The sequence below is a fragment of the Maylandia zebra genome, linkage group LG6 (genome assembly GCF_041146795.1).
Source record: "Maylandia zebra isolate NMK-2024a linkage group LG6, Mzebra_GT3a, whole genome shotgun sequence".
Lineage (NCBI taxonomy): Eukaryota > Metazoa > Chordata > Actinopteri > Cichliformes > Cichlidae > Maylandia > Maylandia zebra.
This window is the reverse complement of record NC_135172.1, coordinates 28,087,456-28,103,604: the sequence shown is the minus strand read 5'-3', so window position 1 is coordinate 28,103,604 and position 16,149 is coordinate 28,087,456. Positions and strand designations below refer to the sequence as shown.

General features: G+C 39.7%; 1 protein-coding gene across 3 annotated transcripts in view; it reads right to left on the bottom strand.

Moving 5' to 3' along the window:
• Positions 1 to 16,149, bottom strand: part of mast1a (microtubule associated serine/threonine kinase 1a) — an 85,673-nt gene that overhangs the window by 51,884 nt on the left and 17,640 nt on the right. Inside the window, exon 1 of one of the 3 annotated variants that reach the window (XM_004567878.2) lies at positions 8,704 to 9,084. The exons of the other annotated variants lie outside the window; for them this stretch is intronic. Coding sequence (XP_004567935.2) covers positions 8,704 to 8,723 — 20 coding nt within the window. The 5' untranslated portion in view covers positions 8,724 to 9,084. Of the gene's footprint in view, positions 1 to 8,703; positions 9,085 to 16,149 lie in introns of those variants that run through there. 3 annotated transcript variants of the gene reach the window in all.

Below are 16,149 nucleotides of genomic sequence, written 5' to 3'. Positions count from 1 at the left end.
CAAAAAACTATTTTGGAAATTTATGAAAAAGGGACAATGCTCACTTGTTACTAGGAGTTGCTGCCAATTCATTACTTAATACATTGCTGTGTTTTTTTTAAACCTAGCTGTTTATGCAGCTGTTGATTGTATAAGAAAGTTGGCTAACAGACAGTGAGGCTGACTGTTTAATTTGGTGACCGGTCTGCTGAAAACTTGTCATTCAGACTGACTTACTGGTTGAACTTGTGACTGACCATGTGGGTAGCCGATAGAGGAGACTGACAGAGTGCATTAACAATGAATAACGAAGGGATCGTGAACTCTACAAAAGCTTATGACTCAATTTTTAGCATTTTGTAAATGATTGCAAGTAGTTCCCATGAATGTCTGGCCACAGATTGAGCGTACAGCACCTTTAACATTTGCATGACCACTTTCAATTGGAAGGCGATTGCACAGACTGACTGCAATTACTCTGAGATCAGTTGGTGAAGGTTTGAAAATAACTGAAGTCTAATTGATAAATGCAGGCAGATTGTAAACATGCTGCAATCAATCTGAGTGAGTCTGTGCTGACAAGTGCAACTTCCCTGCGACATGTCTCTTTGCAAAAAGAGACTTAACTCTGGTGTATGGTCGTATACTATATAAAACCATGCCTTTCACCTGTGCTTTTTTTTGTTAGATCACTGTCCTGCAGCAACTATGTCACTATTTTGGTTTGAAATGTAAAAGGATCTTGTTGGACTTGTTGGATGTGAAATTCTGTTTAATGTTTCTATGTACGGTATGTAGACAGCAGAGGTCTTTTGATTTTTACCAATTTTTCACTGTTATACATTGTATTATTACAAACAGATTTGACCCTGATCCCACTGATTTCCCTACTGTTTGCAGCAATAAAGGTGATACAAAAAAGGTCACAGAGGAGATCGTATCACAACATGGTTAGAAGCAGCCAAGTACTCTACAGATGGGTTATTCAACCTGGTATGCATGTAAACCTGGTATCTAGGTTGCATTTTTTTTTTTAAAGTTAAACATCTTTTGGGAAATCTGTTCAGATTTCAGATTAATAGCTCAGCTGCAATATCTACAGATCCCCTGATCTCAATCCCAACCCAAATCAGCTGATCTCCACCCCACCTCTTCATCTTTATGTGTCTGACTTAATCAGTGTCATTTCTGTTAACATGGATGCCCTCTCTGCGCTGGGGTCTTGCTGCTGCTCTGCCTTTGGCTTTCCATGGAACGATGGAGAGTTGCCAGCAGAGAGCTACACGCCAAAAATAAGTTACTGTGGATGGAACTAATTTCCTTTTAGCTGTAGTTGTTCTGGACTGCTTTAATTCATTGTTAGGTGTTAATTGAAAGATGCCTATAAGTCTTGTTTTGTTGTGTACTGAGTATACACAAAGATCAGTAATTAGCTTAGCTTAGCATAAAGAACATAAATTAAGGTTGGTTGAGGAATGACGGTATATTAAGCTGTACCGAAATCTTCACCGGTTCTTGGAACAAAACCTGGACGCCTCACCAAGTTCACACGTGTTTGTTTGCTAAAAAGTATCAAAGTGTCTGTTTAATCAAATCAACATGGACACGTCACACCAATCACAGCTAATAAAAGACTAATTTAAAGGCTGCAGCGCACACTGCTAATTGATTGTGGTTACAACCTTGTGAACCTTCGTGAAAGGTTCTTTCCTATCAAGAGAAAACTCAAGTTGGATTAGATTTTTTAACTTAATTTTTATAACTACTTAAAAAAGACAGCTCACATTATCACAGAAGCAGCAGCACAGCACAGCTTTCTGTGTATTATGAAAAAAGTATGATGACACAACATGGCATTCAAAGATTCACTGGTCTCAAAGCAGTGCCTCAGTCAGGGCCGAGCTCATAAATATGACAAATAAATAAATAAAGTACTGGGTACAATAAAAATCCAGACATCTATTTCAGTCACATCATTCCCTCTATAGATGAAGGTGTTGTCAGATGTCCTGTTAAGGTGTGAAAGTGTATCCTCAGGCAGAGTGATGCAGCAGGAAGTTGCGGTAGTGCGAAGAGCTATCTGGCTCTTTCTGCATGTGTCTATCAGGCCTTTCATTTGCTGGTTTCCTGTTTGTCTGCATTACTCTCTCCACATTGCGTTGATAGCTGTGTCAGCTGTCTGCAGAGACTGCATGTGGAGACCCGAGAAGTGCTCTGAATCACTGCAACAACGGCATTTCACTTTGTTCCCTTCGTGACCTCATTCACAGCAAATGATCCGTAGCCACCACCTCATAAAGAATAAAACCCTTCCATGAGTGAGCAGCACTCGTTTGCGTTAGTAGGGAGTCTCATGTCTAGCACACATTAGAAATCACGTGATTATGGGTAATGCATGTGAGTTCACAAGAAAGCAAAGGCACAACATCTCTTGGAGATAGCAGTGGGGAGATTAACTCAGTGTTCCAAGACAGAAAAATGACTCAACTATAAATGAAACCATTTTGACATTTTCTTATCAGATATGTGACAATGCTGTTACCACAAGATGATTTAGTGCTAGGAAGTATAGATGTGCCTTTACAAAAACAAAGCTGTTCTCAGTTTGCATTTCTTTCTACAGTCGCGAAGTTTGAACCACTGTCAAAATTACTGTGCATATAGAGATCATCAAGTGCTCTGTTCTCTGTCTGTAGTTAAGTGTGCATCACAGTGTACCAAGAAATACTGTGGCCATCAGCATGAATACAAGGCAGAATGGACCTCTGGCCTCAAAAAGGCATTTTCACCCCGAGAACTGCAGGTCACTGGATATTATCTCCTTTTTTGGACCCTTTCTGCAAACTCTAGAGATGCTTCTGTGGGAAAGTCCCAGTAGATCAGCAGTTTCTGAAATACTCAGACCAGATCATCTGACAACAACAATCATACAATGTTGAAAGTCACTTAAACTACCTTTCACCCCGATTCTGAAGCTCAGTTTAAACTTCAACAGGTCGTCTCAACCATGTTGTATTGAATGTCTGCCATGTGACAAGCTGATTGTCAAAATCTATTAATTCACATTTTTATTACTTTTAAGTTGTTGTTGTTTTTTTTTATAAATACACCAAATCATGCATACTGCAATCACATCTTTCCAAACATATTTAGTTTTTGTAATCACAAGCGAGTCAAGAGCAGAGACAACTTCTCTTTCTCACATTCATAAAACCCACCCACAATCTTATGATTATTAAGACAAAATTTGAATAATCAAGCAATCGCCTTAGTCCTACTGTTCGGTACAATATGAGGGCGTTATGTTAAGTTCGTAAGTGAAGTACTGCTGCAGTCATCAAAAGATGCTTAAAATGTTACAGAAGTAACATTTTATATGAAAATCCAGGCTGATCATGTTACCTTTAACCAGAGATGGGCACGCGTTACTGTAATCTGATTACTTTTTCAAGTAACGAGTAAAGTAAGGGATTACTATTGCAAAAACGGTAATTAGATTACCGTTACTTTCCCGTAGTAACGCTGCGTTACTGCGTTACTAAAACCGTGATTTTTTTGCGAGAATGTCTAACGACAGTGACGTAAGCGAGTGCGCTGTTAGTGACAACAGCTGTGTGCAGATCAACAATGGATCATATATGGAGTGCAGGAGAGAGTATGAGCGTGCAGCGTTTAAAGCGTGGAAGTACTGACCTTATTTTAAGTTTGATTCCATAAAAAGTGACAAAAACATTAGCGTCCATCGTGCGTGGGAAGAAAACGTCTTTTTACAGTGAAAAAAACCCCTAAACTTCCAAGCAAGCACTGAGTGCGCAACGACATAATGGGAAACTCACAGAGAATCTCGGCGGATTCTTCAACTGACCGCGGCACACCTGCACCAGGGTAAACCTCCGCCTACCGCAGTCCTGCTTTACAGGTGAAAATAGAGCAACAGGACCGCTGAGTCTTTGACTTTATTTATTTCCTGCTGTGTTTTACTTGCATCTATTTGAAAGAGTGAGTGTAAACACAAAAAATATTTTATTTTATGTGCTGGAATGTGCAGAAAATAGGTTTAAATGTTAAACTAATTTATTCAAGTCAGAGAATGTTGCATAAAGTTAAAAGATTAAAACTAATAAAACAAGTTAAAAAAAGAGACTTTTCCATTTGATTACATTTTGTATGATGGATTATGTAGAAAAAGTAGAATTGGGCTGAAAGATCTATCGCTTTATCACCTCTTCAGGTTGTAAATCGTGTTTTTAAAAAGTAACTAAGTAACTAAGTAATTAATTACTTTTGAAAATAAGTAATCAGTAAAGTAACGGGATTACTTTTTTGGGGAAGTAATCAGTAATTAGTTACTGATTACTTTTTTCAAGTAACTTGACCAACACTGCCTTTAACACATTTAACTAATTATTTAACTAAGGTTACGATATATGACTGTGGTAACAAGCATTGCAACATATGTTTTATGGATGAACAAACACAAAAACAATATCACTCTGACAAAATAAGACAGACTTTTGCACTAGTGCGCCATATCTATTCATATTTACTGAAAACATCATCCACTTTAAACCTTATTTCACATACCTCATGGAGAAAGCGACTCTAATATGTGTCTGAAATCTCAGTAAATTGCTGATAAATAGACATCAACTTGTTTTGTGTTAAACTAATTTGACACAAATATTTTCTGTTTGCAAGATCAAAATGAGCTCAGTGTTCTTGGTCAACTCTAATAAGAGTTTTCAATAACTCTGCATGTAAGAAATTTATACTGAATAAAATAACGGACACTAGCTGCTCAGTTAATTTCAAAGCTTTCCTTGTGCTGAATAATAAAGATGAACTTAAGAAAATGTATCTTTATCTAAAAATGTCTTATCAGAAGATTCAGGTTTGATATCATGCAGTTCAGGTTTGCCAGGCTGTCATCCAGCTCAGGGGTCTATATGATAAGTTGTGTTATAATGTCATCGCAATATCAGAGTTGAACCAAAAACAGTCTGTGTGTTTTGGTCCAGGCTAGCCTGAACACCAGCCAGTAACAGATGGTGCTGTCACAGTACAAACAACAGGCATACAGCACGGAGAAGAGAATCCATGTTCGATGCTGAACATTTTCTTTACTACCTTTCTCTGCACAGCTATTTCAATAAAAAACAGCAGAGCAATAAAGCTGCTCAAACACCAAATGACAGACCCAGGTTTTATGCATCTGCTGCAAAGTGCAGATAAGCAGGTTCCTGTTTTTAACCTCATACATGAACACTGTGCTGACAAAAATATCTGAAAAAGGACCATTATTTTGTAGCATCTAAAAGCCATAACACCACTGAGTATGTGCTCAAGCAGATAATTGTGGAACCTACTTATGTCTGGGTATCAGGTCCATCAACATAATGTATGCTCTATTGAAGCTGACAGTTTCTTGTTGCAGAGACCACAACAACATCTGCACATATCAGATTGGTACAATGGAACTAGTATTTACAATATTTAATGAAGTTAGATTAGAGTAGCAACATGTAATAAAGCCTGCAGTTTGGTGCCCAGTTAGTAAAGAGGAAGATTCAGCTAACAGGAAAACTAAATACTAATGATCGCTCCTTCTGAGTCACAGTCTTTCCTTTGCGTTGCAAATGAAAAATAAACATTAACACCTGCATGTGAGTGGGATGAAACGTCATGAGTTGACCTGATCATGAGTGGGTTCATTGGTACACTGCATGATGTCCAAAATGAATATATATATATATACAGTATGTGAGAGAGAGGTAAGGTCTCTGGCAAGAAAGCCATTAAGACTTCCTTCACTTGTTTGTCATCCAGTTTGAATCTTTTAATTCTCCTTTTGTTTCCCTGCCTTTCTTTCAGGATCTCAAAATCCAGAGCAACAAACCTCCAGAGTTTACCTTTAGATGGTGAAATCAAGTAAGACAGAATGAAGCAGACAAGGACTCAGACTCTATTGTCAGGGGCTGCACTTAAACGTACACTGAGACTCTGCTTCAGGCTCTGCCTTTCCTCCCACCCCACTCTCCTTCTTCCTGCTGCTGTCTCGTGCCTCCTGTTCTCTTTCTTACTCACACACTTTTACTGTCTTCCTCTAGCTCAATCTGTTTGGAGTGGACACAAAGCATTATCTCTCTTAATTGCCACAGTCGGCCAAGAAACCCCACACACAAACACACACACAAAAGAAAGAGAAAGGAAGATAATTAAAAAACGCAGATTAAGAGAGGAAGCAGGGATGATATTTATAACACAGAACCTGGGACTGAATGTTTTTCAGTGCTCGTGCTGATACAATAATTGAGTCTCAACACTTTTACAAAATCAGTATGCATAACAGGGATGTCACCAGAACTTATGATACCTTTGTTATTAAAATTATGAAAATGTGATAAAGCTTTATTTTTTTAAGATGTAAATATCACAGGTAGCACATACATATATTCCTTTTTGTAACAGGATTGATACCAACAGTGCAATCACACAACAGCAGCACTGTAGACAGGCAGACACACAGCACCTCCCATCACTAGCAGCTGAACACCAGAACAGCAGCACAACAAACGTCTTAAAGAACAACACTGTGGCGAGAGGTCAGTAAAGCTCCCATTTAAACAGTTATCATAAATATTAACCTGGCTGTTGCACACACTAACGTTATGTGTTTAACTAGTAGCAATGACCCACATTAGCAGTCTGCTAAGTTATGGTTAAGGTAGCGGCTAACGGCTAGCGGCTATGGCTAATAATAAAATAATGTCACTGTTGGGGCTAGGCAGCAAATATTATCAGTCCTGACCATCTGTAAGGTTAATAGACAGTCTGTTCACCAGGTTTCAGCCAGCAAACATCACTGAAACCTAGACGTCCTGTCTCTGGTCAAAAGTGGCAAAAACTGAACTGTAAATGGACAGATGTTGATGTTGTTTCGATCTAGACTAGAGGGTAAGTCATACGTGTCTTACAAAGTGAAAAATATAGATCAGGTCATTACAAAGAAGGAATGAAATACATTTTTTAAAAACAAATGTGGCTAGTACACTGTTCTGGACAATGTCATAGCCACGTACACTGATTAGCATAACCAAAACCTTCTTTTACAAAACACAGCATTTTATATTTTAGTCTAAAATATTATTTTATTCTAATCAATAACGAGATTGTCCCAGACTGAAGCAGGTAAAAGTTCACCAACAAGTACACAGAAAAAGTGGCAGTCTGCCTTAACTCTTTGTGATCACTAATGAAAATGTGGTGCCAACTCACCAGAAGCACAGGAGACAAACAGGGCTGGAGCTGAATACATTTGCACGGAACATCATTGTTCTAACTCTTATTTTTAAAAATGCCTTTTGGTTTTTTTTCCCCCTTTTCAGCATTTTCCTGGATATTGGCATCGGATTTGAAAATACAGTACTGTAAAAACCCTAAAGCAAAATTATGTTTAATAAACATGTTTTCTGCAAGATCTCTGTCGAAATTAAACTTAAGAACTGGCAAATTATTTGTTTGCATCTTAGCAAAGAATAAGAAAACACGATTATGAATCTAACCAGGCATCTGATGCCAACAGTACTTGACAGCTTTCCATATTTAGTGCTGCAGACAGTGCCAGGTCAGTGCCAGCAAACATAAAAACTCGAACGGTCAGAAAATTAATCAATAACAACTTTCATGAATGACTAATTGCCAAGACAAAAACAAGCCAAAAACGAGCACAGGATCACTGGATTCATATTGATGTAAATTCATACTGCGGTGGATCTGTATTGCTATTTTACAGTCATCTGTGTAAATATAGACACGAGTTCAGATCATACAGGGAATTCAAACAGACATATACAGTCTCCCAAATAAACACATTTTCTCTAAGCCACATACAGTAAGTGGGGTGGCTTTACTCCTGTTCACATACAGCACATGGAGAGGGACAGTGAAGAGTCCGACTAATGCCCCTGAGATGACATGAGATGAGAACAATTAATCACAGTGGAGACCGGCGAGGAGGGGATAATGGGGGAGGAAAAAAGACACAATGAAAAAAGATAGATGGAGGATGCTGGGGACAGAGAATAAAGGAAAGAGAGAAGGTGGAGGAGAGGGAGAGAAGTGAAGAGGAAGGCAGGAGCTTTGCCAGGCAGCCAGCACTCTAGTACTGCCCACTGCTGGCTCTCTGCTACACAAGCACTCCCTGGACACTGGAAATGCTTTCACTTCATAAAGCTATCTCTGACACGCAGGCTACTAAACAAGCACACACATACCTTCCAGAGTGAGTGTGCCAGACAGAGCCCACCTAACAACCCATAATCTAAAGCATGTGCAACTCTAAAATACAAATAACAAGTCTTATGCTGGACTGTATTGTAAAATAGAGATGAGCACACATAAGGAGTGTATAAGCAAACAAATGATGCATTTATAAAAACCCTCCTGCCATATACCTGTCACATATAAAAACATGCTGTGTGCACAGAAGCACATTATACGCACACATATGTATGCCAAAAAACAAACACACAAGTACACACACCATATTGCTGAAGCTAAATGGAGACAGGGAGACAACTGTGAGACAGCATGACAGTTGGCAGGGACAACGGACACATCATGGAAAAACACAACAACCTCCTCCGATGAATCAACACATACTAACAACAGCAGGGCACCACACCGGTCACAAAGACTGCACGTTGACATATTGCTGGCGTTTACCTTTTTGTGCGTCGAAACATGTTGGTAGCGGCAGAGGCTGTGTTGGCAGATGAACATGAGAGCAGCTGAGCCTCCACACGTACACACACCGAAATAAACTCTCTCACACACACACACAGGCTCGCGCTCAGTCAAGAAGCAGCGATTACGCTCCACGCTGGCATGTCAGCTTCCTCTGGCCAGTTAAAAACACACACACACACATTCTCTCTTTGATGTCTGTACACGTGAGCATGCCTACAGGAGTGTGTGCAAGGGAGAGAAGAGGGATTTGGAAATGTCATCTGTGTTACAGATGAAGAAAATGAGAATTTAAGTTGGAAAAAAAGGAGAGACGGGGAGAGAGAGGAGACAGGGGGAACAGGCTGCCGAGCATCCCTCTCGGAAGGAGAGAGGATTGTGGAGCTGTTTTCAAGGGTATCGTGCCAAGCCAGGAAGTGTACAGCGACAGAGCAAAAGGGGGAGGGGGGGGGGCACCAAAGAGAGTGAGAGAGAGAGAGAAAAGGGAGGAGGAGAACGAGATAAAGGGAAGGGGTATATGCTGTATGAATGAGAGAAAGAAAGAAACAGCATGTGGGGGGAACGCAAGTGAGAGTGCAAGAATAACAGAGTGAAAGCCAATCAGAGGTGGAGAGATGAGGGGGGCAGTGAACTGGAGACTAATGTGAATGACAAGAGAGACACAGAGAGAGGCAGAGAAAGAAAGAGAGGAGGGACACTGCAATGTGATTTTCATGTGTTATTTTGTGTGTTTTTGTGTATGCTACAGCTTACACATGAGCACCACCAGACAGGGAATGACATCATTTAAAAAACAGACCATTCAAGGACAATGATGTTATATTTTTCTTTCTCTCTTTTCTGCCCCATGTACTGATGCCAACATTAACTGCCCTCTGTGTTTGTATAGTTTGCTTTAAATATTATATTATCATTATATTGTATTATCGTCAAGGGCAGCAGAGTGACACAGTGGTTAGATTTGTTGCCTCACAGCAAGAAGGTCCTGGGTTTGAATCCACTGGCTGACTGTGTGGAGTTTTTACAGTCCAAAGACATTCATGTTAGGTTAGTTGGCCATAGTGAATGACTGTCCGTTTTCTATGTGTTAACCCTGTGATAGACTGCCAACCTGTGCCATGTGTACAATTATGATAGCTGGGATAGGATCCAAATGGATGGATGGTATTAATGTATGTAGGTTTCATGATAAACAACAACTACTAACATGTTTATTTTTTGATAATATTATCAAGCCTTGTAGTGCAAAATCTACTTGCATTAACACAAGAATTAGAAGAAAGCTTTTTATAGTAACATTCAGGCTGGTTAGATAGCTGACAGTAAATTATGAAGCAATTTGTTTTTTAATCTTAAAATCACAATATTTTCCTAATTGTTATTACTTGCTTTCATTGCCTGACCCTAACCACAAATGTGTTGTCTCCCAGTCTGCTCATAGATCATCAAAAGGTGATGCTTCATTAATTCAGTCAATCAAAAATGGCCTCTGAAGCTCTGTTACTACAACTAAACTAGGTCAGGTTTGCAGTAATGTAATATTAGATATTCTAGGAGCCATCATTGCTTACTGCCTACGATACACACGTGCATTTAGTCAGAAAATTTTGACACCAATACTCTGGGTTTTTAATAAAACACTAAGTACTTTCTTGCTTTGCAGAGGCAGGTGATAAAAAGTCAAAATAATTACTGGTGTTCATGTGCAATGCAATGGTATGGGGAGCTCTATAACACAGAGGACCTACCAGGCGTTTTGCTACACTACAATACTTATTTAACAGTAGGATAAATTTATCCTTAGATCTTCTGTTAGATTTATTGGGATAATCAGAAAATATATGCAAACTCATCCCTTAAAAATATTTCTTTAAGCCAGTTATTGGTTGGTATGTTGCCTTTTTTCTATTTTTAGTTACTCCCACATGCATTGTTCTACTGCTGGAAATTAGTACTTATCTGCAGATGCAGATGGGGAAGTGAGAAATTACTGAAAAACAACAGTTGTGATCATAAGTTTAAATACACTCATTGTGGGCAGAATTTTCTGTAATCCACACGGGTTCAAAAGTAAACATACAGGCTCAAATATATCCATACACTCACTTAAATCCTTTAGTAATTTGTGCTAAATGTTTTACAGGGTCTTTTAACTTATCAAGGTCAGGGTCTATTAATGTATAGTTATTGATCATGATTGAGTAGAGTTGGTTTTTTTCGAGGTCTGAAAGAGGACCTTAACTGTAAATGTCAGTTGGGAGGAGATTGGTTAGGATGTTCAGGGACCGGCAAGGCTCAAGCCTGCCATGAACTGAAAACTGCAGGAATACCAGTATCACAGTGACACAGTGAGTTTTACATCACCATGTACTGGGAGGTTGGCACTTAAAAAATAAGCCTCTGCTCCAAAATCAAGACCTTCAAGCTTGACTGAAATTTGCGGCAGCCCACATGCACAAGCCAAATGCCTTCTGGAGAAAACTTTTATGGTCAGATGATACAAAGACTGAGCTGTTTGGCCACAATAACAAGACGTATGTTTGAAGGAGTAAACGTGAGGCTTTAAAACCTAAGAACATTGTACCAACTGTCAAGGATAGTGGTGCTAGCAAAATGCTCTGGAGCGTTGCTGCCAGTGGTAGTGATACATTGTACAAAGTGGATGGAATAATGAAGAATTGGAAGAAGGACTACCTCCAAATTCAACATCTAAAAGGCTGAAACCTGGACATATTCGGGGGTTCCAGCAGGACAATGATCAAAAGAACTTTTGGAATGGCCTTTCCACAGCGCTGACCTCCTCTAACCCTGTTAAAATTTTGTGGACTATGGTTAAAATTTGAGTCTTTCCTAGCAAACCAAACAAATTTAAATTAATTCTACCAATTCTGATAAGAAAAGCAGTCAAATGTCCAGCCATAGAACGGTAGAAGTTTTTGATGGTTACCAAAAGCAATCAAGATGACCAAGATGTAATTTGCTAAGGGAAATTTAACCAAATATAAGAAAATCAAAAATAAGCTTGTTCACCCAGTTCTTACTTTTTAAGTCATTAAAGATGTATGCGGCTCAGTCATTCCACCCTGTAAAAAGAACAGCTCAAAGAAATCATTAAAAGCCCTAAATCCCCATGATATTCATGCCCATGATGACAGCGTGTAAACTTCTGACCACAGCTATATGCCAGCCTTTTACTTTAATGCATGCATATAGAAACACACTGACACAGTTATGTTTTTTTTTCTAAAATATGAAATGCCAGATTGGATGAGCTCTGGCACTTGTCTCTTTGTCCTAGATATCACAGGAGCTGCTCTGCAATGCCCAACCACGAGAGATGTCATTTCTGTGTGTGTGTGCATATATGTACGCCCTCCCTCCCTCCCTCCCTCCCTTTGAAACAAATCCACCAAATGTTAAAGCTGACGTGGGGTGACAGTTGCACAGTAGTGCTGAGGGGAGTAATTCAATAATGGATGCCGTCTCTAATGTGGGAGTCTGGGTGGATAAAATATACATGGGAGAGAAGAGAAGGAGAGAAGGGGAGGAAGTGGGAGGAGGGCGGTGATATCATTGAAACACAGTGGGGGTCACAGAGAGAGGGATGGGTGGCATGATATCATATAGAAGACAAGGTGGGTGTTTCCGTGTTTCCGTGTTTTCTTGTTGGTGACCCGCCTGTCCTTCAATTTATTTTCTGCATAAACTGTCAGTCATTACACCCACTGCCCAACACGACACGCATGTAAAGAAAACCCAAAAGCAGCACCAGCTGTGAGCCTCCAGCTCTCCAGCATCATCTTCATGTCATGCTGTGACATCTGCCACCCTTCCACACAGGTCAAAGGTCACGGACAAAATACATCCAATGACAGCCGCTGGAGACACACATACATGATTCACATAAGAGCACACACAAACACGCATGGCCAAACCGAGTCTAACAGTAAACTGCAATAAACGTGGATACAGACGCACATTAACTACCCCTGGCATGTATAAGCTAACAGTGTCAGACTACTGCTAGCAGACATTACCTCTGCTCAGAGTAAGATGTATACAGAATACTAAACAGAGAAGTACACGCAATAAAAAAAATGAAGTTAATAATAATTTTTTTTTAAACTGAGCTCTATGGGGAGAATTAATACCATGCTTCATATTTATAACCCCCTAAACGACCAGGACAGGCAGTACAACAATAACAGTTTACATGACAAACTGACATGTGAGCGAGCTAGGCGATTCACATTCAACTCATGCACAGCAAAAGTGGGCGAGCTGAAAATAAGCAGGGGAGGGAGGAAGGCATGGCTACATCGATTTCAGATAATTTTCAAGGATTTCAACACTTGAAGCAATGACAGCAAAGAGTTAGCATATAGAGGAAAATTACACTGTCCTCCAGGTTCAAAGGTATTTGCCGGCTGCATGTTGAGCAGAAGGCAAATTTCCAAATTCTCCCTGATTTTGTGGAAGGCTTTTAACAGCAGGAGCAGCAGCAAAAGAGAGGACACAGCCAAAAAGTAAAGAGCAATTAAGACGGATGGGAGGAATAAAACAATGCTTCTGATTTTTAAGAACACCAAAATTTTTATTATATTGGCTTCCAGTATATAAATCTAGATTTAAAAATAAAAATACTCGTTTAGTTCTATTCTTATGTTGCATTCCAAGGACAAAAGAATCAATGATAAACCAGCAAAAAGTGGGGAACTTGGTTTCAGCACCATGGACAGAGACTCGCACGTCGTTTAAGCTTCTTTTATACATACATATATTTCATATTTTAACCAACATAGCTGTCAAATGTGAAGGGGTTTCACACGTTTGTGCCACACCGCGAGCCATTTTAATTGGTTCTGTCAAACCTCCAAACTTCATTCTATCCCATTCACTCCTACACTTCACAGAAAGCACCTAACTTAAGCAGAGTTTCCTTTCAGTATGAAAAGTCAGTCATATTTTTGTGAAGCTGACTCTGGATTCGATAGCTTTAACGTGGGACATTATGAAGGAATTCCCATTAATCATTTCATTCAAAGACACAACTACAGCAAAGTGTTAGTGGGTCTTTTTCTTATAGTTTTCAAGTTATAATCTTGATGAAGTCATGTACAAAATGAGTCATACACTGCAGCCAACTCAACCAACATTTTTTGTGTTTGCAATATGAATGTTACTTAAACTTAAAACACAATGAGCGTCAGGCAACCTAAAATTATACAGAGACTCTTATTTTCTATTATTTATAAGCCGTTTCTTTCTTGTATTTTTTTCTCTCACAATGGGCATCGGACATACCCAGGGAAGTGTGAGTCATGCTGATTCTAAAAATATCTGCTTCGTGTTTTTTTTCTTCATCTGCAGCCAGGAGCCAGTCAAGACAAACCGAACTTAAACTAAAACAAAACCTTAAAATAAAATAAAAGTGGGCGTAAATTTAATTCTGAAATATTAAGCGGTGTGCATAAATATTAACTGGATAAGCATTTAATTTTTAATATTGGGAAGTCAATATACACTCATGGTCACTTCATTAGGTACACCTGTTCAACTGCTTGTTAATGCAAATGTAGAATCAGCGAATCACATGGCAGGAACTCAGTCAACCTGCTGAAATTCAAACATCAGAATGGGGAAGAAAGGCTATTTAAGTGACACTGACCGTGACATGGTTTTTGATGCCAGACCGGCTGGTTGGAGTATATCATTTGATTTAAAGGGATTTTCCAACACGACCATGTCTGGAGTTTATAGATCAAAGAAAAATATCCAGTGAGTGGCAGTTGTCTGAGTGAAAATGCCTTGCTCATGTCAGATGTCTGGGGATAATGGCCGGACTGCTTCGAGCTGATAAGAAGGCAACAGTAAACCAAATAACCACAATCAACCAGAAATACCAACTGAGCATCGTTTAAGATGCTACCAGAAAATTGTTGCTCATCTTCTGATGGCTTCTTCCAGCAGGATACCACATCAAGTTGCAAAGCTCAAATCATCTCAAACTGGTTTCTTGAGCTCTCTGTACTCAAATGGCCCAATAGAGCCCCTTTGGGATGTGGTGGAATGGGAGATTCCCAACAAATGTGCAGCAAATGTGTGATGCTATCATGTCAAGATGGACCAAAATCTCTGAGGATTGTTTCCAGCACCTTGTTGAATCTTTGTCACAAAGAATTAGAGACAGCTCTGAAGTTTAATGGGTGTCAAACCCATTACTGGCAAAGGATATATGCGTACCTCAGCTTAGGTACGTGACTCTTTTCTTTTCACCTCATTGTTGCCAACCTACAATAAAGCACTTTGTGCAGAATCTATGGACACGTTCTGCTTTGCAGTTAAGGTCTTGCTCTCCCTCTGCAGACAGCTCTCTCTCCCTTTCTGTGCTCCGTTCGCTAAGAGACGAATCAGCCAACCGGGGCACCCAGACTGAGGCTATGAAGAGAAAATGGTAAGAGACATTCTGTTGCTCTGAATATTTCTCTGAGAATAAATCTCAGCACAGCCTTTATCTTTACCATATGTGTAAGGTGATTTTTGTAAGTCCTTATTTCAGTCATGTTTAAGAGCTTCGTTAACTATGTCAGGGTGCTCTTCACTGTCTGATGCCTTACTTAACCAACTGTAAGGGCTTCTTGCTATGTTTGTGTTTGTCTGCACTGGGTTCACCACGGGTGGCAGTGTAGCACAGCCTGGCAGGGGAAACGTATAAGGGGCACAGGTGTAGCAGAGTGACTAATCATGCTTGGATGACGAGGAGATGACACAGTTTTCACCGATTGTTACGCTTGAACGCTCACAGTTTTAGGATAGCCACACCAGCTATGGTGTCGTCACGCAGGGTTGTTTTGTTTTGGTGACACACCAACTGTAAGTTTGCAACAGCAGATATTATATTGGTAATTCAATAAACAAGCAGTTCTCCCACCACAAGGTAAGTAACTAAACATTTGACAGCTTAAGTCCTAGGCTGCTCTGCTCTCTTTTCTCAACCCTCAGACCCCTCTCATCCACACGGGGCATTGAGGTCACAGCACGGTGCTCCTGCTGCTGATCTTTCATTGCACAGCTCAGTGGTGCAACAGATTGAACCAGCAGAGAAGCTCCATGAGTGAAAAAGCTCCTGCAAAGCTGAAACATGCTGCAGTCAGTAGATGAGGCTCCCACTACACAATAACATCATTTGACCATGACTTCTTGTAATAAAGCTGAAATGGTTCCAAGTCTTTAAAAAATATGATTCCTTCTTCATTTTTCAACAGTATCCCATTCAAGTCAGACAACTGTGCCCATACAATATACAGGAATTGCAAAATAGCAGTATATTGTAGCAAAGCACATTAAATGCTCTTTCCTTAATACCTTGCAGATAATTATCGTACTTTTCACACCAGGATCTCACAAAATTCCAGATATTCCACA